Source organism: Haliaeetus albicilla, chromosome W (genome assembly GCF_947461875.1).
Source record: "Haliaeetus albicilla chromosome W, bHalAlb1.1, whole genome shotgun sequence".
In the NCBI taxonomy this organism is placed as follows: Eukaryota; Metazoa; Chordata; class Aves; order Accipitriformes; family Accipitridae; genus Haliaeetus; species Haliaeetus albicilla.
In genome coordinates this window covers 3965348-3989730 of record NC_091515.1, presented here as the reverse complement: position 1 = coordinate 3989730, position 24383 = coordinate 3965348, and the positions used below count along the sequence as shown (strand labels likewise).

General features: G+C 41.5%; 1 protein-coding gene across 5 annotated transcripts in view; it reads right to left on the bottom strand.

Annotated features, from left to right (window-relative positions):
• Window positions 1–15209: 15209 nt before the first annotated feature.
• Window positions 15210–24383, bottom strand: part of SMAD2 (SMAD family member 2) — a 52641-nt gene continuing 43467 nt past the window's right edge. For all 5 annotated transcript variants that reach the window (XM_069775373.1, XM_069775375.1, XM_069775374.1 and 2 more), the window contains 5 exons: window positions 24202–24255; window positions 22898–23110; window positions 21015–21152; window positions 20707–20851; window positions 15210–17137 (listed from right to left, as the gene is read on the bottom strand). In XM_069775373.1, the coding sequence (XP_069631474.1) occupies window positions 17014–17137; window positions 20707–20851; window positions 21015–21152; window positions 22898–23110; window positions 24202–24255 (674 nt within the window). In that variant the 3' untranslated portion in view covers window positions 15210–17013. The remainder of the gene's footprint in view (window positions 17138–20706; window positions 20852–21014; window positions 21153–22897; window positions 23111–24201; window positions 24256–24383) is intronic.

Here is a 24383-nt window from a genome sequence, read left to right as displayed (position 1 = left end):
CCAAGACTTCTCCTGCTGTTGAGTACTTCTGTCCCTTGTAAAACACCTCCTCGGTTTCGCTGCAGGACCTCTCACATTCAAACACCCCATGGTCAGCTCCCAAATTCCCCGTTACATCCACCTACGTCCCCTTCTCGCTCTCCTCCTGACACCTCCAGCCACCACCAGTAGTCCCCGCAGCTGAAGGGACCGCAAACGAATCCAGCACTGCTCGCAGGGGCAACCACGGACACCCAGCCCCCAGCCATCATCACCATCGCCTGGTTTTTGGAGATGCTGATGCTTGGCAGAAGTCATCCTTCAAGCGCACCGGGCACTTCATGCTGCTCATCGCATCGTAGCATCCCTAAAAGCGGTACCCGAACCCTGCGTGGCCTTTTCCTCTCCAGGAGGGCACGGAGATGCTGTTGATGAGTTCTCGCCAGGACAGGGGACGTGAGCTTTCACCATGGGAAGGCCACATCACCAAACCACGCTCCACAGTTCAGAAAATCCCCGGCCAACGCTCACCCTGCCTGGGCTCTCCCCATTCCCCGTTCTCTGCTGCCATCAGGTGGATGTTTGATTTTATTCAGATTAAAGCTGCAAAATCCCAGTGCGTTTTCCTCGGGTTTAACCAACTTGGCCATGGGCAGTAGATTCCCTGGCCTTTGGTCATGCAGGCAAAGCCATGAGAGTCTGGAGACGTGGAAAGATCCCTGATATTTTTCCCCTTCCCAGATTTTGGACACCACAGAGAGCTTGGCAAGATCCAAGAGGCAGCACTGATGGATCTTGGTCTTGTCTCCACATCAGTGGTCCGGATCCAACCCCACCTGGTTGACTGGCATTATCTATTGCTCCCATGCCATCACCATCTCCCTTGCAAATCCCACCCCAGGAGAGGCAAGATTTTAAAGCAGCCAGAGGATTTAGCAGTAGCACCCACCTTGGCATGACCCCGGGGCCAGCAGCTTTCCTGCACACACTTGTTCAAGAGTCAGCAGTCTTTGGCACGGGATGCCCAAGACAACACAGGGCAGGATTGGTGCTGAGCAGGGCACCACAGCCTCTTGGAGATCTTCTGGTGCTGAATCCACTGGAAGTGGAGTTGCTGGCAGAGAAGGAAAAGCAATGTACATCTTAATTTCCCAGCCAGCTTTGCTGAGCAAAAAAAGCTCAGGCAAGAGCTGCCACAGACAAGGTCTGCTCCTATCTAATACCACAAATGCATCTTCTTCACAACGTGCCCTCCCACGCGACTTCTGAGAGTTGCTTCAAACCGCAGCATTTGTAAGGGTTTTTGGAATTGTTTCGTACTTACTGTGGAAAGCAGCAGCTAATTTAAAAGGTATAAATCACTGTTTTCCATGCCACAGCAGCAGTACCAAAAGCCCAGAGTATGATCTCAGTACTGAAATTTGGACAGATTGTATGCATGTGCAGAAAAACTTTGGTAGTTTGATGGAGGAATCAACCAACCCGATCCTGCCGAGAGCCAGGATGCTGCCAAGATGTTTGGTGCTGATGCAGTATGATGCAGTGTCACCTATATCCTAGGCCAAAGCGTTATTTTTGTACAGTAGTTAGCGACAACGATGGCAACTCATTCACTAACCTTGCACAGGGCTATACAAAACAAGCACTACATGTGCTGCTTCCCCATCACCTCCAAGCATCCACATCTGGTGCTTTATCCAAGATCTTCCATTGCATTTCAACCCCTTCCATCGCTGAGGAAGGCACCGAGGAGAGTTTTCTCACCGGTCGCATCTCTTCTCGTCAGGCTGTATGCTCCCTCCTTGGCTGGCCAGTAGATACTGGTTCACCAGTGGCAGACCAAACAGAAGAGAAATATCAAGCTCACTTTGTGGCAGGTTAGTGGTGTGGATCTTCCTTCTGGGTGGCCATAGAAGATCCGACAAGACTGAGAATCCTCTATTAAACATGACCTAAACCGGTGGGTGGGTTCAAAAGACCACAGGAGGGGAGAGCCTGGACCAACAACAGCACAGGCACAACCATGCCAGCTGAAAAACCACAGGAGACCTTGCACAAAGCAGTGAATCGGGATATAGAAGACAGTATCTTAATTTTTCCCCAGTAGATTTTGATCATCTACGAGTCATCAAGCACTTCTCTTCCCATCTCGGTGGAAAGAGGAGCTAGGAAAGCAAAGCGACCATGGTGCAGGAGCCAGCACCGCTTCTTGAAGCTCCAGCATCACCTCTACTGAGCCACAAGCAGAGCGTGGCAAAGGCAACAGGAGAGAGAAAAAGAGAAACAGCCACAGAAACTGGCTTCTACTTTCTGGGTATACAAAGTGCTCATGGCCTCTGTCAGCTCCTATTTTTCCTCTGCCCCTAAAGTAAATAGGATGCTCAGGCGTTGACAAAAGACTATCAGCAGAAAGCAAGGTTAAAAAAGCAATAATTCAGTCAGTTAACTGCCATCATTGTTCCTTCCTATCTCTGCATTCTTGATAAACAAATTCATAACAAGATTTTACTGCTCCGTTCCCTGGAGCAGTCTATTAGTCTGTCGTTCAACATGCGCTACCAGTCGAAGCCGAGCTCCCACAATACAATATCCCTTAAGATGATCTCCTTTGCATTTGCTATGATGTAATTATGCTAATTATCCAGCCAGCTTTAATATCCTCATATTTTCCAGGAGGTTTATGATCAAACCTGTTCCTTTAATTTACTTTCCCTGCCATCGGAGCCAGGGTGTTTTGATGCGCTCTGCCACACGTACGTCTCTCTGCGGGCTGTTACGGCTTGTCAAGGCCACAGGGAGCTTAGACATAACTTTGTCCCAGCTGACAAGAATTTTAAAAATTACTTCTCCTAACTAGCATTTAGCCAATGTTTGATGGCTTCTCCCATCTATAACATTGCAACAATAATGCCCGTGCATTTCAAGGTTTCATCTTTTTATTTTTTTGCAGCGTAGTAAATTTCCCAGGAAACCTTCACATATTTACCCTTCCACTTGAAACGAAAGCCCTGCCTGTTAGATTAACATTTATCTGTGCAAAAAAAAACAAAACCAAAAACCAAACCAAACCCCAACAAAACAACCCAGAAATTTTGGAGGCCAGATCCTTACAGCTAGTATAAAACCGATGCACATTACAAAACTGATGCAGCTACTAAGAAGCTGGCCTTTCGATGTCTGGAATGAATTGCTTTAAGTAATACATATGAAAAATAGCATTTGACAGAAAAATCTCATTATCTTCCTGACTGCCTGAAATACAGCGTGGTTCAAGCCCTACCAGAGTGGATGATAGAAAGTCCTTCTCGTTCAATGAGTATTAGCTTACTTAAGAATATTTTCTTTCATGTTTATAAAGTTTCAGTGCAAGTGCTCTGCAGGATATGGGTTTCATTAGCTTTTTCATTTCAAGTTTTGCTGTGTGCTTTCTTTTTTTCAAAATAAAATAAAACCTGAATTTTCATGGCTTGGGGCTACCACAAATTTTTCTCCCCATTAAATGTGATTTAAATACCAAGAACAGTTGGCCGTAATCATAATAAAATAACCAAACATGACCCAGATCCCTTTTAGAGAGGGATTTTTGGTGTGCATCATTTCCATAATTCCTGGTGTGTGTGGTGGCCTTTAGTCCTTCATAATTTGAAAGCGTTTTCACCGACTATTTCCTGTTCACCCCCCCGCCCCTTACTGTTTAGTTGAATTGCCTCGTGTCATTACGTGAGAAAAATGATGTTCTTTGTAATATTTTATAGATTTATTCATGGGCTGGGAAGAGGGTTTGCATCGCAAGCTCTGTGTGTCCCTGCAACAGCCCCAGTGCGGCTCTAGAGACATGGAAATGGTGCGGTGACTTCTGCAGAGCCTGGACCAGCACCAGAACTACCCACAACTCGGTGCACGGATGGATGAAGGTCCATCACACCTCTTTCATTTTCCTCCTAGATACAGAAATACAGCTCCAGCAGACTCCACCCAAGCAGGTGGGAATGGGTTCACCAGCACGTTCCCTGCGTAAAGCTGCTTTTCACCCATGCTGGATCTTATCTTCAAGTGACAATCCCCACCTAATCCCAGCAATTTCCCTACCTCACGAATTCAAAGGGCAGAGGGTCAGTCCTCCACACCAAAACGCAACTGCAAAGCTGCTCAGCCCAACATTGCAGCTCAGGACTTCAGAGAGGGGACGCTGCTTGGAGAAGATGTGGAAGATGACCCAAGGATGCATGCGAGAGAAGGAAGCACCTTGGCTCCTTCAGCTTGAATGAGAGGACCTGGCAGCTGAGCTCGGCGGTGGAGGCACCTCGGCAATGTGGCAGCAAGCCTCAACACACTCTCCTCGCCTTTGCTTGGAATTGCCGAATTCTTACCTTGTAGCAACGGTTGCCAATGACCCACCAGAAAGACCTTCAAATGGGAGAACCTTCCTGACGTGAAGGTTGTGAAAGAGAGCCTTAGATGTGTTGAGGCTTGGGGAAGGAAAAAAGATTAACTCTTGGCTGAATCAGACATAGCCTTAGAGAAAAATGTGAGTAGACTCGAACGTAACACTCTTCCCTTGAGAGCTAAGCTGTGTCAGCCGTGAGGAGTCAGGTTTCCTCCGTCCTCCCACCACAGGCTAAGAAAGCAGATGAAGGAAACAGATGCCCTACCCACAACCAGGCACGGGGACAAAATGGATCTTAAAAGAGCCAAAGGGGAAACCCAGGCTGCTGGCTCCACTGCATATCCTAAAATAGTCAGAAACTGTAACAGGGAGAGGGGAAAGCTGCTCCTAAGAGACCTCCCTTCCCTATCTCTGACCTCTGGTTCTACAGGGGAAGAGGAGTTAGCAAGCAAGGAGACCTGTAGGACATCCCAGTTGTGAGGAACAGCGGTTTAGATTTGGAATAAATCAGGTGGGCAAACCTCTGGCTCCGGAGGTCAGGGATTGTCCCAAATGGATTTCAAGGACCTCGACAGTCTTTACCAGCTGCGATATGAAGACTGCCTCCAAACTGCCTCACTGAGCAGAATCATCAGAGCATCATCCTGTCTTCTTCAGAGCTTCACAGAGAAATAGCAAAGCTCAGAAGATCAACTCCAGGAGAGTCCAGCCATGCAATCTGAAACATTTCAGAAAGACCCCGAGCACAAATCTACTGAAAAGCAGAAGCATCAATGTTTCCCGGTCACATGGGAAATAAGCTGGCTGGGTTTATTTACATGGGGCTAACCCCACATCACATGCCTTTGAAATAATTTCAAAATAGATCTCCTACCTGGGGGGAAAAAAGCAAAACTCCACTCAATTCATCTCCTAGAGCGTTCAAGGACAAGCAGGAGGGGAGCTGCTGAGACAAGCAAATCCTGTTGTCTTTACACCAAACCCACAGGGAAATCGGGGCTGCCTGTCAGAGGAAAAGGTAATCTTTTTGATATAGCAAACTGTGGTTGACAGACCAGAAAGCTTTGCATGAATGCCTTTTAAAAGAGCCCAGAGCTTTAGGGCATGAATGTGAAATTTCTGTGTCTACCAGGACTATACCGAGGCTACTGAAGTTGCCTGTATGAGCTTCTCCAACCAGAAAAGATGGTGTTTGCTGACACTAACCTGGGGAGAGACAGGCTTTTGTTCCCAACCACCGAACGAGTCTTGCCACAGCACGAACGGTGACCAGGTTGTTGTGGGAAAGTCTGGCAGGAGAGTAAAGAGAGCGCGGCTCCATCTGGGAACACCTGAAGCGAAGCTTATATATGAAACCTCATGTGAAGAACAAAGACCATGTGCCCAAGAGCGACAGACACCATCTGACCATGATGGTTGGCTGGGACGTCAACTGCAGAATCAAGTTGAGCGCAGTGGAAACCTTACCCATAGGAAGTCAAGGTTGTCTTGCTAGGGAGTCACAAGATGCTCTAACAAACTCCATTCTCGCAATAATACAGAATACCAATCAAGCGTGGCACCTACCTGAGACCACCAGGTCTTATGTGCAACCACTGTAGGATGTCTTCAGAACGTGTTTTTGCGGCCTTTTTTCAAGTTCTAGCTGTCCTAGGCTTTGTGAGACCTGGGGTTTTACACAAACCATCTTCACAGGGGAAAACGACACCCCTCAACGATGTGGCTCAAGAGATCGCTTCCCCAGGTTGTAAGATAACAAGGCTGAAGAGTTAAATAATAGCATAGCACAGACAAATTTTGGAAGAGAAGGCAGTCGTGTTGTTAGGAGGTAGGGAGGAGTGAAAACCATGAAGGGGTTTAGAAGCAGCCTGAATTCATACAACAGCTTTGAGGAAGAGAAATGCTCACATCCAAATAGAAGTTATTGTGCCGTATATAACAATAGCTGGAGGAACTTTAGAACTGACTGCCCACCCTGTGTGGAGACAGTCAGATCATTTTCATGTTAGATAGGAAAGGAAAATTCAAAGCGAGAAATATGTGGTAGAAGACTTGTCAGAAAAAATTTAATTTTGAAATAGCTGGAGACATATGAGGTGACAAAATCAGGGAGGTTGCTTGGCTGGAAAGATGACCAAGGGATCAACTTGTCTTCTTTTATTCCACAGTCCCATGTAATCAACACTTTTCCATGTAACATTTCAACTCTGTCAGAAGTGCCTGGCTCTTTTTTTTTTTAAATAAATCCAAAGCTAACAAAATTCAGTGACCTCTTATGTAGACGGGACAAAAACTATCATCTAACACTGTGCAACAAAGGCTTCCTTGGTATTTTAAGTTCCTTAAAGCATTGTAATCAACAAAGGTATCCTCCCCCCCCCCTTTTTTTTATTAAGGGTAGTCATTTTCAAAGGATTGAGTTATTCTCAATGCAACACTAAAGCCAAGATGCTAATTCACCTTTGTTCTTTCAAACTTCTTCACTCTTACAAGCACTCTTAAAACCCTGCTAGCCACAAAATAGCATGTGTCACTGGTCATTCTCACCCACCTTCTCTGTGAGGTGAGAAGTGCACAGATTGTTTATCAGATCGCTTTGAGAACATGCATTGAGTCGATGCCTAAGGTCAAACGAACTTGTCTTACATTAGGAATCGAGGTCAGTGAGGGTCCTCAGGCCTTATACAAAGTAGCTTTACCCTTACAACGAGCAAGGGCGGCTTGTAGTAGCATCACATCTGCAAATTCCAAGACTACTAAGATCAAAAATAGTCGGTCAACTGATGTACAACTAGTTTCATAAATATCAACACCTGCTTCTCATTATTTTGCCTCTTTGAAGAGGATACTTTCCTATTTCAGCTGGTCAGAAAGCCAACCCCATCTTGAGTTACAGTGTGGTCTCAGTACCTCCACCACTGTCTCATTAAATAAGGACAAGAAAGCCACCCTGGTGGGTCTCACTGGGCTGAAACCAGACCAATTCCACAAGCCACAGGAAGGGGGACACAAAGCAAAACACATCTCTGTAGTCACACAGAAGTCACTTCAAAGTTTCCAGGACACAGAGCTATGGGCTGCCAATGGTGGTACCCTGTCAAAAAAATATTGTGGCTTAGTGAAATCAGCCTGAGGCTGGAAGGCAGGAAGATGTGGGTTTTAATGCTGGCTCTGCTGCTGCATCATCAGGTAATGGCAACCAAGAAATTCCCCAGGAGTTTAAACTTATTTGAAAGCATGTAGGGTTGACACACACGAGAATACCTGAGAGCTCCAGCACAACAAGGGCATAAAATACTACCCACTGACTGCACTTATCTGCTTTCCATCTGTACATAGATACTGTTCATCATGCTCTAACTCTGCCTCCCTTGGCACTCCTCCACACAAACTTTTAACGGATCATTTTCCCTCCTCCATAGCTGGGGAGATTTGACGCCCGCGTTGAGAGAATCTGATGCCTCTGCTGTCTAAAACAACCCATGCAAGCACCTTTTAAGGGAGTGAAGCTGCGAAAAGAGATCTCCTATTTTATTTTTTTTTAACTTCTGAAATGATGATCATGTTACCTCTATCATATTCAATATCAATATTTCATCCCTTTTTAATCTTCACACTTAATTAGTTCTTTTCTGTGGGAAAGAGGCTCCAAGGGACTTGGCTTGTGATAGAGTTGACATTGCCTTGACCATATGGATGACAAGAACACAAAACACAAAAAAGATCCCAGGGCACTCAGTGAAAGGTCAGGTCTCCCCAATGCTAGCTAGAGCACAGGACATTTAAGAATTTCAGGAGGAGGTATAGCTCCTGTACGCCTCACAAGGCACATCTTAAAAATTATGTTTTAGAATCAGGTCGATCACCACTGGGGAAAAGTCTCATAGCCAGAGCTCCATGGCTGCAAACACACCAGTATCAGCGTCCGATACATGAATTTTGGGTTGAACTGGAACCGCCACTTAAACATCCCATGACAGGGGAAGAAGTCCACCAATTCCTCCCTGCTCCCCCGCTGCTTTAATCCAGCTACATGTTCTCTTCACTACACATCTTTCAATGGTTGGGCCTAATATTAAAGAAACACAAATGCATTTCAATACCTAGCTAACTCATTATGCTGGCTTTTGACAGGGTCCTAACAAATTTAGCCTACAAGCAGCCTCGAGTTCCTCAAGACAGCATCTGAGCCACAGTCAAAAAGTCAGTTAATCCATTGCCATCTGCCTCTATTTTGTTAGCCACCCAGCTGGACACAACAGTCCCAACGTTAGCAATCAGTATGGCTACCGCTGCCTGCGGCACTAATTAACAGCACCCTAGTTCTTCTAAACGTACCCAGATCTTTTGACAGCACCAGACATGGGGAACTGGGGGAAGATGGGAGGAGAAGTATCTTTGCTTACCCTAGGTCAGAGATTCAACTTCCCAAAATCCTGCTCACCCTCCCAATGTCATGATCAGTCTTTCTTTCTGCTCATTTAAGCATCTTAGCTCTCAGAGCACCCCTGGGGGAAGCAAAAAGATCCCCACAACTTTACAGTCGCCTTTTGGTTCCCTAACAAAGACGATGCTCAAAGGTTTTGACTCTGAATAGTGTCCACTTGTGTAAACCGGCCACAGCTCTATGGACAGCAGGTAGGGCTCAGAGAGAAAACACAAATTGCGGTCATTATCGTGTAATTATGGTATTACTATAGCAGCAGCAGCAAAGCTTCCTGTTAGTCCCCCTTGATTTCAACTAGATGATCAGAAATAAGGCCCGAGAGGGTACGCGGGAATGCACACATGAGAAATGAGACTACTGAGCTTTAGCTTGTGCCCTTGGGATGGTACCAAGATCAGAACTGCTTTCCCAGATGCACCAAGTTCATTTCTTACATCACACAAAATCAATAATACAACTAATGGCTGACCTGTTCTCAAGCGTCTTCACTGGAGACGGGACACCTTTGCCATACTGTTTGTCAGCCAAACAAAACAACACAAAAAACCCGGTGTGTTGACACAACGAACTAAAAATATAATACACATTTGCAATCGAGTGTTCTACACTTGAAATTAAGCCCCTTTGAGCTTAACTTCAACAGGCTTCAGTCCATCAGCCAGGCAAGTTTCAACCCAGTACTCTCAATCCAGACACAATTAAAATATTTAGACTATTACTTGCACACTAATTCCTTTGCTATCTCCTCTCCTTTTTTAAGTAGATAACTTTGAAGCTGTTTTTTCCTCCCCCCTTCTGATTTCCTGTTATTGGCAAGTAAGAATTTTGGAAAAAAATCCTCCCTAATATTCTTCCTCAGGGCCTCAGAAGAGGATAGCGTTTTCTCCACATTTAACAAGCACAGCTGCTGTTTGTCATGCGAAAATCCACCAACTTTGGATTTAAACATTTTTAGAACAACATCAGGAGACAAAGAAGTCTTGCAGAGCTTCTTTAAGTCAGACTCTCTGCTCAGTCCCTAAAAAAAAAAATCCCCCCCTTCCCAAAAAAACCCGCAACAAAACACCTTCACTCCACAGCATGAGATGTACTATTTGCTGAGGAGTACCTGAACACTTCCAAGGATCGTCTGAACATTCTTGGTAAAGAAAATTATCGTCTTCAGAATCAAAATTCATGTAGATATTACAGCAAACCTCTTTCCCACAGAGGTTTTGGGCTTTTTACTACTATTTATTTGTTTGTATTTTATTTTACTGTTTATTTATTTGTAAGACTGCTTCGTCCTTGCGGTCAGGTAACAGTCTCTTCCACCCAGTGCCAGGCTGCAGGACAAGTTGTGTCAGTTCTTCAGTCTTGAGCTCAAGTTGCTTCTACACAGGGACTACATTGAGTCTTAGCTTTAACAACAGAGATGCAAAACCAGATTTGTGCTCCCCTCAGCCCAATTTCCATTAAGCCTGCTCCTGTGCTCCAATAGCTCTTTCAGTGCTATAACAAAAGGAAAACTAGCTTTGAGATCTTTAACTAGCAGATATGCGTCAAGAGTGTTCAGATAATTGGTAAGGGTGCTTTTCTGACTGCATAGCACTGCTGAAGCTGAGCATCAGCCACTTTTCATTTTTTTTCAGCTCCGCCACTTTTCCTGTTCTACTAAACCTCAGTATTTCTCAGCCCTGGCTCTTTGCCCATTTTAATTTCATACGCTGCACAAACCTCAACGTCTGAGTATATGATGAAGATGTTTTCCCTCACATCAGTACTAACATCAGCGTTGCTAATAGCTGTGGTTTTTCCTCCCATTGGACTCTCAGAGTTCTGAAGCTGTAAAAGAAAAGATAGTGTACTTGTCTAGAAGGGGATTATTGTTCCTAAATTAATGTTATCATTTCCAAGGCTTAACTACAAAAAGAGGAGAGGTTTATGTTGGCATATGAATGTACACCTCCAGTGCTGTATAGCATCTCTTCTGCAAACCAGGATCCTGTTAGGTAGGTCCAGTCTGGAGGTGGATGCTCTACAGAGCCTGCCTCAGTGCTCAACAGTCCTTCCATACTTCTGAGACTGCTTAGCTCCTCAGATGCATGACAGCCTTTGTCCAAAAGACAATTTCATTTATTGCCCACTACAAATCTAGTTATTTCCAGATCCTCTTCTACCAAAGTCAATGCTCTTTGCTATTCAGCAGATCACTTACAAAAAATACACGGCAACTAATTCTGAAGTCCTTTTTCCACTCTCAGACAGCTGTCTGGGTAGTGAACATTCAGTCAACCCTCAAGCAGACCCAGTTCAGCTTTTACCCACTGACAGCAGAGACAAGCCCAAGCTTCATCTGCCTTTGCTAGCTTTGGAACCAAGCATGTGAGCAAGCAGGACACAGACGCACAGCACAATTCTTATCTGTACACAACTTGGCTCAGATCTGTAAGAAATTTTACTAGGACCCATACCTGAACTAACATCCCCTCTGATAGTACACAGTCCTACGCATGGTGTTACTCAGATTTCCTCCAGTTTACAAATCTCAGCACTGCCTGCCACTGTTTTGTGGCAAGATAAATTTGCTCTTCTCCAAGCTTCAATAGGCTCCAATCTTGCTCCTTTCTCCTGAGAAGCCTGCCTCTGCTGCCTAAGGCTTTTTTGGTTTTTTTTGTTGGGTTTTTTTGTTTGTTTTTTTGTTGTTGTTGTTTCTTAACCACAGGCTCCATCAGTGATTCCACAGGAAAAAAAATACACCAACAACCCGCTGTGAAAGCCCTGGGGAATCCATTCCGAATAACCTCCACCCAAATCTCAACTGCTTAAGCACATCTTTTTCTCAGCTTCGCTTTGTGAATTCTACAGATCAAGTCTTCAAGGACATGCAACACAAACAGAAGAGACAGGACTTCTGAAGTGTTTCTGAATTCATTATGCATTAGTTTTATTTCCAAGTACTTCAGGCATCTAGACAACTTAAGCTTACCTGTATACTATTCCCCATCCAACTGTTTTGTATCTCTGAAGAGTTCGGAGTGCATGGCAGATAACCCTTGGGAGTCTGCAATTCCCCGGTCCCCAGTATGGCTCTACAGCTTGAACTGCTTCTCCTCCAGCTTCCTTGTAAAATGGCTGCATGCTTAAGGCTCCAGCCTCCCTGCGTAGTTACTCCTTGACCAAAGGTGACCAACCACCTAGACAACTCCTCTCAAAGATTAAATAAGAACTGATGGACAGCACCCATCTCTTTATCCAAAGATATACAGCAACTGCTGGCAACCTAAGTTTAATAATCTTCTACACTTGGCACCACAACAGCCGTTCTTGGAATTTTACTTCAATGAAAAGGCAAGTAAGAAAGACTTTAAAGCAAAGTTTTAAAATCAAATGGAATTTGCAGCCTCAGGTACACATTGCTCATCAGCTCAATTAATTCATGAGGCATACGTCAACCTTCTACGATACCTTACTACAGCTTTAGATGAGCAAATAGCTAGATGCTGTTAACAGAAAAATCAAGAGCAACAGAAGCTTTGTTTCAACTTCCCCAGTTGCAAATTAAAAGCAAAAAACAGTAGGGCTGGAGCATCTATGCCCATTGCCATTTTGGATCCTATTCCAAAAGGAACAGGACAAGCAGCCGGGCTTTACTGAACCCATTCTGACTAGATCTTCTACATGGGGGAAAGGGATCAAGAGCATCGAGGTCTGACATCTTTACATATCCGTTATTTGTCATTCATTTTTCTTCCGCCAACTAACTAGATTTAATCCTGATTACAGTTAATGAAACAACAGCTAATGTAACATCAAAGACTGTTCTCAGCTTTGAAGCCTTGATTCTAGTTTTTGTAGCTGTGACAGTCTAGTACTAGAAACTTACTCCACAAACTGTGCTTTCCCAAGAGAAAAAACAGCAACCTTAGAGATGTTTTTACCCAAGAGAGAGATGGAAAAGAGGACCAACGTGACGGAAGGTTATTTTTAAACTGCCTCCTTTAACACAGTTTATGATGGCTATTTACTAGCCAAGCTTAAGTGGTTAGAAAACAACACATTTCATTAATATTTTCTTAATAGTAATAAACTTTCAGATCAGTTGCAATTTAACTCCTTGAGCAGGTCTTTTCAGAAGCACTTTCAGCTAGCATGCTACTCGCTATATGTGTAATTCTTCTAACAAAGACAGTACCTCACTGACTCTTCAGAGCTAGTATTAAAGCTTCAGTGTCCCCAAAATTAGGTTATAGTCAAACTTGTTTTAGTAAAAAGAACACTGCTTCATACTCACGGAAAACATTGTGTGGGTGGAGTATAGTGAAATCCTGTATTTCACAATATTTTAACTCAAAACCCAGCTGCAGTAAAATTTCAGTTTGCAATGCTAAAAAAAAGCTGTAACCACAATGAAGCATGACAAGTTTGAAGGTTAAAACAAAACACAGTTCACTGTGCCAACAATTTAGAGCTGCAGATGATTATCAAACCCCCAAACTTCACACCCTCACACTTCAACATGAAAAGTCAAGTTGGACACATGAAAATAAAAAGCTTGGTGAAGTACGGTAGTTGTGATTTTTAGTCTTCACTGTGTAAATTAGCTTAAAGCTATTATTCCTAAACACCTAAGCTGACTACTTTGATAGCACCCAAGAACCTTTTAAGGCAGATATTAATACTTACTTTATGCATTTAAATCAGGCAACCTCAGCCAACAGCCTAGGCTCTCTACCAGAGAGCAATTCAGACTTTACCTCTCCCTGCTGCTCATACAGGGAGTCTGAAGTTAAACTATTTACGCTGCTTGCCTGCAATCAGTCTCAAGAAAGTTAAGTTCTGATTAAGCACAACATCCTGAATAAGAACAAGAAAACACCACAGCTCTCACCATGTTCTAGATTTGTGTAACAGCAACTGCAAGCCAAAGGACTCCATGCAAGACACTAAAGTAACAGCAGAGAATTCCTGTTGCAGAGAGCTTACCACCTAGATAGGAAACATGCACAAAAGGAAGAGGGGAAATACACAGAGATGATGCTCTACTATCAGTTCTCACAGTTTAAAGGTGCAAGAGTCCAGGCTTTTGACATTGTTCTGAAAGCCTCAGCCCTGGAACAACATCTAAATGAAACTGGGGTTTTCTTTGGAGGGGGAAGGATTCTGAAATGTCAGCTCAGTGCATCCAAGCTGCTAAAAGGCATCTCAAAGATAATTTTTAAGGTCAGGTATTTACATCAACTACCTCATTTTTCATTACTTAGCTTTGGCAGTACTATGAAAATCAAGCTCAGACAGGGCTAGTGACAAGAGAGAGATCAGAACCCAGGCAGACAGAACCCCAGTCCAAACTTAAGGCAACAGTTACATACATAGTTTTTCAGGCTTCACAATACAGGTAAGCAGCTGGCTACCCACACTTAAAGTATCTCCAGTTATGAGTACTCCCTGCTTGGCAAGTATTTTATTTAACAAAACAGCCTCATCAAAGAAAATAATTCACTTTTCATTTGTACTTTGGACATCGATACTTTGACTGGCAGAAGAGAAGAGGGATGAAGTCACATTCCTTACGTACCACAGGCATTCCACATTAAGATGGCTGAGCAGGCACTGGTCAGATTTTGAGGAAGAGCAGAACAGCAGTAGGGTAAGTCAGAAAGGCACTGGATTAAGAAACAGGAGTAGGTTAAAGTTACTCAAGAACTGCCAAAGGCATTTAAATGAAATACAGGCAAGCAAACATTTTGAATGCAGACAAGCTCCCTTGTTCCACTAAGCAGTGGCTGAAACAGTAATGGCAGAATATTTTAGTGGTACTAACAGAAGTCAAAAAAAGTGACTTCTACACAGACTGAGATGGCCTTGCATGCAGACAGCACCACAGGTCCACAGATAACGCCTGCAGTGTCCTTGTACATGACTTGGAAGTCCGCACCAAAAAAGAGTACAGTCAAGGTTATTACAGCGTTCAAGGCAAAGCAAGTAATATCGGCGTAACTGAAAGAACACATACAGAAATCCACAGTAAAAAGAGACTACAGAATTAGGTCACCCAACTGATTCAAGCTGCAACCTGCTCATAAATGCAATGGAGTCTTTCACTCAGACAAGTCGCTTTTATCTAACTGTTTCACAGGTGAAAGTAAACATCTGAGCTAGTAGGATGTAATTTGATCGTGGCAGAAAAAAGCAACTGCTTTAATAAACTTGATCTGGAGTAGAAGTCTGTATCAGTAAACACACACAGATCCAGAACCTCCACGACAGCTATATAAGACATGATTTTAACATCTAAAGTATACCTTTCTAGCCACAATGTGCGGGATACTTCTGACATTTATTTGGGTGGGTTAGAATGATTTCTAACCTTCCAGAGAAAATACATACAGCAATTAATAAAAAAACCAACCATCATGAGAATTAAAACTTTTATTAGTGTATTCACATATTAGGCAAATGCAACACGCATGAAGCTTATTTCTTAGGTTCACAAGTTCTACCAATACATTAGTCTACTGGTAAAACTAGCACAAACTGGTAACTGCTTTGCCAATTTTTTTAAAAGGTGTCTGGCCCACTTTTTCAAGGCTTGATTTTTGGTATTGCTTCTATGCCCTAGTCATTATGGCATAAAAATATCCATCACTATCATCAATTCAGTCAACTGATTAAAAGCTGTAACACTGGCCACATTTTTGTTCTCAAAGCTAAATTATCACTAGCTGTACTTACAAAGTACAGTACTAGTGTAATGAATGAAACAATGGGAAAAACAGACAAAGGCAATCCTGCTACTGCCACAATAACAAAAGAATGACAGACAGCTAGATCACAAGATTGTTAGTAAGATGTATATTTTTCAAGTCAGAATAACCCTTCTATACAGTTTCCCAACCCTTCCCCAACCCAGACTTATTTGTAGAATATATTTCAGAATATTTTTAATATGGTGCAGCTGTAGTGTCCAAGGGTTCACAATAACATGCACTGTCACGAAGAACCTAGAAGTCCTCCTTCGCTGGTCATACCTCAGCAACCACTATCCTAGAGGTTTTGCAGAAGCAACTACTTTTAATAACAAGGCCCATTATGACATAATGAATGCGTATGATCTGGTATGTAAGTAAGCTATAGAAAGCCACTCAGATCAGAAATTTAAACTCTGTTACTGAAATATGTTAAGAAGCTGCATCTATTTAAAACCTATACGAAAGAGTCTAGTTTACCCTGGGAAAGGATTTTTCAAGGTATTTGGCTCCAAAACCTAAAAACCATGATTTTTAGTGACATCTGTTTAATGAAAAAATACAGATGTAAGGGGTAAGCCAATAACCTTGTGTACTTAATCCAGTATCCAATGCTATAGTAAATTCTCATTCCATGAGAAAAAACACTAATTTCAATGATTCAAGGTACAAAAAAGTCCCAAATTACATCAGTGCCAGCAATACTGCTGGTAACAGATGCATCAACTCAGATGGGTAGGGAAAAGTAGACTCCTAGTGTGATGGATACTTGGAATTTATAGTATGAATTCATTTTAGGCCCCATTAAGCATATAAAGTGTCTTAAGATTTCACAGATGAATCTCAAGACATTTCTTTCCCTTCCAATGGAGGGATTTTCTTTTTCTTTAAGAAGGCAGCAAAAAGTTAAGCTTTTCTACAAGGAAAGTCTGCTTTTTATGTTTAGGACAACTCGAAAACCTGCTTATATAAAAAAATATAAAAGAATAAAGGAGTAGAGTCTTGGAATTTCATGAGAGATTTGCCCCAATCAAAAAAACAAACAACTATTTATGGGAACTAAAATGTAGAACAGCACAATACCGTGATATTTGAGATCATGATACATTACCTGTACATATACTTAGCTATTCATGTTATTGATAAACCATTAGGACACTCAATTATATACCCAATAAAAACACCATTAAGAGTCTTTAGAACTGTCCCTTCTTCTTTCTGAAGAAGGCATTTCTATACACTAAATTTTCATCTAGTATCAGAGTATAGGAAACAGAATCCACAAGGTGCTTTAATTGATGAGACCTCAAGTGCTGTTTTTCTTTTTTTCTTTCTTTTTTTTTTTTTTAAAAACCTTTTTGGATAGTAAACAGTTCATGGGGACCACACACAAATACTACGACAGACGAGCTGTTATATTAAGTCTGTTGATTGGACTCGATATTTAGCCCACTGGTAACGGAGGAAGGAGTTTACGACATGCTGGAGCAGCGTACTGAAGGGGAGCCCATCTGAGTCAATACTTTGTCCAACCATTGTAGAGGTCCATTCAGATGAAGTTCAATCCAGCAAGGAGTGCTTGTTACTGTTTGCCGCCTAGAAAATAAAGAATAACAGGAAAGTCAGAAAGCAGCTTTGGCTGCCATAAAGTTCTCCATCATATGATCAAATATGTTTCCATCCGCAGAAAGATAAAAATCTGCAACCATAACTATTACTAAACTTTTTTCAGACAACCTTTGAAGAAAAAAAAAACCAACAAAAAACCCCCAAACACCCCACATCTATAAGATACATCAACAATTACATGCTTATCTACAGTACATCGAGAATATTCTGCTCTGGAGAATAAGATAAGAACTGCAGCATTTGCTTCGAGTGCCACACGAAGAGCCTTACTTCTAAAAAGAAATTCAAAACTGAAGATTGTCCAGCCAATGTGGTGTTCACATCACAGATAGCTGTGTGCAGCTCTATCTTAACCTTCAAAGGGTCTGCATGCATAACTGGATTTGAATTTTGTAGGCAACTACTGAGAAATATGGAATAGAAACACTTGGCTCTGCACTGTCAGCATGGTCAAACAGCACAATGCTATGGTGATCATAAGGTCTGGCTTTTTGGAGTAATTGACAGGGTAAATGTATAAGGAAACTGCTAGATATTGTCAGAAACACTACGTCAAAACACAGTGTGTGGTTATACTGCGCTAACTGATGCTATCTCAAAGGAACACCAAACTTCGTCTCCGATTTCCTGTAATCTTATACTTCTACATGTGTTTTGTACCATAACACCCTCACACAATTTAAGTAAAAATTGTGTTTCCCTTCTCTTCTACATAAACTTGCCTGTAATTTTCCACAATAGAAGCCCTTAATTAAACACCATGTAGAAAGCCTCAGTAAAGCTGAAGGAGTGACAACCATAAGAGCTTCATTCACTCTCCCATATATTCCTGTTTCAGAGACCTGTTTTTCAAAAATCTTCCTCCTCATCTCCAAAGTACAGAAATCAGTATTGGACGTACTCTGCCTGAGAAATCCTGTTATTTCACTGTACCCACTCCAGGCATGGGAGTTTTCTCAAACTAGACCGGCAAGACTACTGTTGCTAAGCCAGTTTTTCCTAGTAATTCTAGCTATCCCAAAGTCAAAGCAAGGAGGCATTAAGATTCAAAGGCAGCAGATTAGTCAGGCACAAACCCAGCCCCTTCATTTTTACTGTCAGCACTGCAACCCTTCGCTTTAAGGAAATCTGTTTATATAAACAGAGGAACTGAAAAGGCAGAAAGCTTAAGCCAGTGAGAGGATGGATTTCAAAAGCTGTCTGTGGTTTCACATTTTCTAGGAGAAGAAAGCAACTGGGGTCTCTGCTCTCTCAGCACTTTAAAAAACATTGTTATCTTAACCCCAAATGCCTATGCCACAACAAAGTGATCCAATAGAAGAACAATCTAAACCACAGGAAACACAATTCCATTTAGTCTCGAATCCTCTCCCAAAGAAGGAAGTTCATTATTCCACCGCTGTCAACTCCCCTACAATATGTTCTACAACACACTTCCTCAAAATTTTATAACTGGTTCTGTTCAACAACCCTGGCTTTGCACCACACTGGCAAAAGTTGATAAAATAGTGACAGTCACTCAGCAGCCATCTCAAAGCTAAAACTCAGCCTCTTCTACCCATGGATTTCCAGCTCACATATCACTAAGTCTCTGTTGTAATTACCTCTACTTAACTTTCTTCAGAAGATGACCCTAGACAGGGATAGTTCCTGTGTTAATGTGAACACTTGTCTGCTGATCTGAACTTCTACCACCATCCTCAATTCAAGCCAACGTGCAGCAAGCAAAAAGCTATAAACTATTTTGTCTACCAAGCTCATAAAATCTACCACCTTGCCATATCTGCATGTTTATGCACATATGCCATATGCCTAAAATGTAAGTAATGCTTTGGCTTTGCCAAAACCTGTTCTATGAGAAACATTCTTGACATAATAATGAAGCACGGAAGTTTTAACAAGAATGGTGGATTTTACAGTGCTTCCTGGTCTATTTTGACAATTTGGACTACATTCATTTAAATTCAAGGTTGTGTTTGCAGGAGCAACCTCTTCTTGCTTTAATCACAACTGCAGCATAACTTACAAGTTTTGTGCATCAATAATTTATTAGCATCATCTTAAACAGAGATGCAAAGAAACTAGTTCAGCATTATGTCAGTAATCAGTTTCTGTGCTGTTCTGGCAGCGTTTTCACTGCAGCTTTTTCACTCCTATGATCTCTGAAGGGTTTATAGACTACTAACAACCAACATTCTCCTTCCTTAGAAGTAACTTTACCGAAAGCCTCCCCACTGTTTTAACCCAGCACTTACACTCCATTCACTTCAAGTTGTCTCCATATAATCTGACTGATTAAGCCTTTCTTCTGTTCTGATTTGAATGTTGTATTTAATTATGCGTAGAGTGTATACATACTCCTTTTGAGCCAAATCCAGCAGTTCTTTAAACTTGAGCCAGATTCTTTCTTGTGTACCTCTTGCTAACAAAGAGGTACCAATTTATTCCATTACTCAAATTTCTCATTTCATCTAATTAGGCTTTTACAAAATTGGCTTCATTTAGCTGAGAAGCCTCCCCCACGTACTGACACTGCTATTTACATGTATATATTTCAAGAGCAGATAAAAGAATCAAAACCCCAGGATTCACAGTGGAACATACATGCCATTATTCAACTTCAGAAGTTATATGGATTTTAAAAAGCCATTATGTATTGCAATAGGATATTGATATGTCAGACTTCATTCTTTCAGTGGACAATTTCTAGAGAGGTTTAAGGGATTTGTTTAAAACCACATCCCTCGCTTTCCAAAACAATGAAATCTTTAATACTGCTCAGTTAAAAGTCAATTCCTTTTCTTCCTAAATTCCCATACTACACTGAAAACAGGTACTATCCTCAACTATAGCTCTTAGTTTATGCTAATAGAGAATACAATTGGAATCTATTCAAAAAGCAGATAAAAGACTCTTTTTCCACTCAAAAAACTGTTTTTAGCAGTTTTACTACATAAACACTCAGTCATCTTACTCCTGCAAAGTTTTTCCCACTACAAGTTCCAAAATACTTGCCATCCCTTAAATGTGTGCTCTCCAGCTGTTTTATTCTGCAGAACACACTCCAAGTGATTCCAATTCTTTCCATCGGGTACTACCAACTGCATCTCGCACCACAACCTAACAAACTCATTCTACTCCATATAGAACAGAATAGAGACCAAAATGACTGTGTGTCTAAACCAGCAAACAATCTCAGAGCACAATCTGTGAAACTTCCTAGATGTTGTCAGTGATTTCACCACAATAAGCAAGCAAGCAGGACTGAGCGAGGAAATGGAACTTTGACAACATTCCTTGCTCAACAGCTGACTTCAGTGCAATACCAAAATCAGTTTACTCCTCTTTATGACTTAGGAGCTCCACAGCTGAGGGGGAGAAAGAGGAAAATATGGCTTCAACTTGCAGACAGCACATCTACAATAGCAGTAAGAAGCCTGTATGTATGGCTTTCAAGCCAGACAGAAATAGTGTATTAGTGAAAGAAGAAAAATTATTAAGTCTAAATTTAAAAGCAAAGGGGTTTTTTTTCTTACCTGTATTCAGCTCCCCATCCTTTAACAAAACTCATTCTTATGGTACACATTCTAGTAAGCTGGTAAACTGCTTCAAACCCCTGATTCACAGATTGAGCCAGAAGAGCAGCAAATTCTTGGTTATTAAAGATTTTTAGATTGCATCCTATAAAGGAAAAAAAAAAGTCTAAAGGGTACAATCGATGAATACTTGTGTTTGCTACACAGAAGCCCAAAACTACGAAGGAACTGTCAAAAGGAAAGCAAAGGTCATCCAGTGAATACATTCACTGGATATTTTTATGTGAGACCTTTGGTAGGCTACTAACCTGGTGGAATTTTGCACACAGTTGCAGGATGCCAGCCATATCTTTGATTACAGTTGGGGCTCTGAACAAAAATCGCGCTATCGCTTAGGCACTCAGCAAAAACTTCTCCACCAATGTAATAGAGACGTACACCCCTTCCTGTAGCAAAATTCAAAGGAACTCTCGTTATGTTATGACCCAAGCAGATTAACAAACAAGGGAGTATTTTGTTTCAGAGAAGGCTGAGGTTTTTCTTTACAAGAGAAACAGAAATCAATTATCTACAGGACCACACTGCTGGGCTGACAGCTGTAGCAGGAGAACACAATTAACTTGCATTTTTCTCCCACGACACACAGTATTTGAAGGAGGAACTGAATAATTTTTGGTCAAGAGCGAGACAGAATTTTCTAGCCATGTAATCCAAGTTAGGAAGCAGTGTTCATTACTAAATAACTTTTTCACTTAAAGAAATACCAAAATTGAAATAAGAAGATTAGATTCAACAGAATTAAAACTTGTGCCAATATTAAAGTGTTGTATGTGAAGAGGTACAGGCCACTATGAAAAAAAGGAAAACACAAGTATACCACTTCAACACTCTCCATTTACATGCATCCACACTATTTCACAACCCACTGCATACCCCTTCTCTGTAATACTTTGACAAAAACAACAGGACTTCATTTAACCCTATTACAGAAAAACCAAACTGTAAGAAATCCTATTGTTCACTTTCAAATTGTGATCTTGTGCTTTCTCTCTCCGAGTGGAAAAAAAATCTGTATGGGTTATTTCTATCAGAACTAAGATAAGTAACGTACAACTGATCTCCCAAAGAAAACTATTTATAATCAACAGATCCTTTGAAGGCCATAGTTTCTCTTCCCCTTTTTCTTTAAAAATATTTTTCAAACAAAATGCAAGCTGCTCTATAATAAAAAAGTGAGAGCTCCTTACATTTTTGCTTTTCCTCATCATTGACCATTTTGATCAGTCAGCATAGGCATAGCCTGGGTTTCTGCATATCTAAAATTTTATTAGACAAGCACTTGGCACAGAGGAAGTCAGAAAGTTCTACGAAAGAGGTTGAACTTTTACTAAAAAATAAGAAAAAAAATCTCATGAATGTTGCTAAATAAAAGAATCCAGGAAAAAAAAAAAAAGTAGTTTATTGAAGAACTTAAAGCCAAGATGCTGCAATGTGGGAAAACAACATTCTTTACTAACCATTACAAAGAAAATCTTAATCATGTCAAAACAGCGTGTTATATCAAGGGGAGCTTTTCTCATTTCAGAAAAGAATTCAAGAAGTACTACCAATGTTCATTCTGCATTTTATAAATCAGAATCAACTAAGCAACATGTTAATATTTTGTAATTAAAGCTTAAATTTCAATTATAAACAACTCTGAATATAAATGCTACCCAGGGCAGAGTGGTCCAATGAGGAGCCTGACAGCCAAAACCCCACCCCTTGGGATGCTTTGGTGCATCGTCTTTTTCCAGAAGGCAGAGAACAGCATCGTGAGCAACAGAAATCAAGCTGAGTGGCTTCCTCCTGTGTCATTCTCAGCCTGACTGCTGCTGCCACCAACTTAGTGACTACTGACTGAGGAAAGGCAGCTCCTTTCAGCTCCAGCCATCACTACATCTCTTCCCAACTGCAACTGGCTGCTACATTTCTCCCTGATTTCAGAAGTGGTGACCTCTGTGTCTTTCCACTTTTGTCCTTAGCAAGAGAGACCAAGCTCTCCTTGACAAGCCTGAAAAGAGAAGTTCAATGGCTGCTGCGCAAGGGTGAAAGGATCCCAACACACAGATCTGCCCATCCTACCCAGATCATTCCAGATAATTTCATGGCTAAAATGAAATTAAATAGTTAAAAGATCAGAGATATTTACCTATGTGTCGCCTTGTCATTTCCACTGTAGCATTTCTGTTTACATTGGAAAGCAGACCTAGACAAAATCGTTCTGAATTTGATGGATCTGTAAAGCCATCTACAGTCAGGGAAGGCTGTGATGCATGAAAGGTTTCTCCCACTCTTTGATTCAATTCATAATATGCTATTGAACACCAAAACGCAGGCTCCGAGTAAGTAACTGGTTGCAAATCTAAAAAAAAAAATAAATTTTTTTAAAGATAAGCTTAACACAGAATTTAAGGCTGAAAAGAAATCTATCTGCCCTGCTATTCATCTCTTCCAGCAACGACAGCGGTGGTCTTCTCAAACTACTCAAATTATTGTGCTTGCTGTCATTTTTACCTACCCCGGTAACCAGAATGGAATTCAATATTCCACACAAGGGAAGGAGGAGGGGGAGAAGGGGTGATCTAATCTGACCATTGCTCATGTAGCTCAGTACTTGCGTTTTGCTCAGCAAAATGGTTAAGCTAATGTTACTGTGAGTACCAGATGTTGAGACATTTCTGTTACCTTTCTATAACTTGCAAACATTTTGGCAACATTAAAGAAAAGATTAAGCTATCAAAGACTGAATACACAAAGGAAAAAATATTAATATGAAAATGTTGTTCCCTTGTATTACACTAGATCTTATACTGTCTCTTTATCTAAAGGCAGCTCTTAGCTCCTTTTACTCTCGCTTACTAGAGCTCAGTTATCTTCCCTGTGCATCTTCAGCTTTTCCTGCGCTGCTTCCCCTTTTTACCTACCCTAATTACTTACTCAGCGTTCTGAACAGCATTTTCCTGTCACATCGTGTCACCATTCCTTAAACAAACCCAAGGGAACCTGATCTTCCTGAGGCATTTATACAGACACACAGCAGTGGCACCTGATCAAAGCAGGTGGGCAACTAATGCAGGAGCAACAATTATGTTGTGGTCACAGGTGGAACAGTACATGAGAAGAGCAGCAGAACACATACACAGGAGACAGCAAGTCTGGGCAGCACTATGGATAGGCTAATGTCCTTTAAACTATTTATTTTATAAATGCTATTCCCTGCACACACAACCATGTTATTCCTTCTCTTTGCTAGAAGCTCAACAGTTACAGAAATAGAGTAGTTATTAACAAGTTATTAACCCAGCCCTATTATGTTTATCATCAGGAAGCCAACCTAATAGTCTCCTCCCAATACAGATCTTTTTAAAAGTACATTTTCATTTTTAACGTAATTATATATATAAAGAAGAGTCATCACACACACAGAAACAATTAAAAGTATTTCCAGCTTACCCAAGCTATGATTAACTGGGGAGAGAGTACTAGGAGACAGCTCTGCTGGAGATCCTGTTGAGGCAATACAGATTGTTTCAGAGCAAATGATTCTTGTTATTTCAGATGGGTAGGTATGACCACTATCTAGATATACTTTTACATTACAATTCTTTAGAATAAGAAACCTCAGAAATCCTACA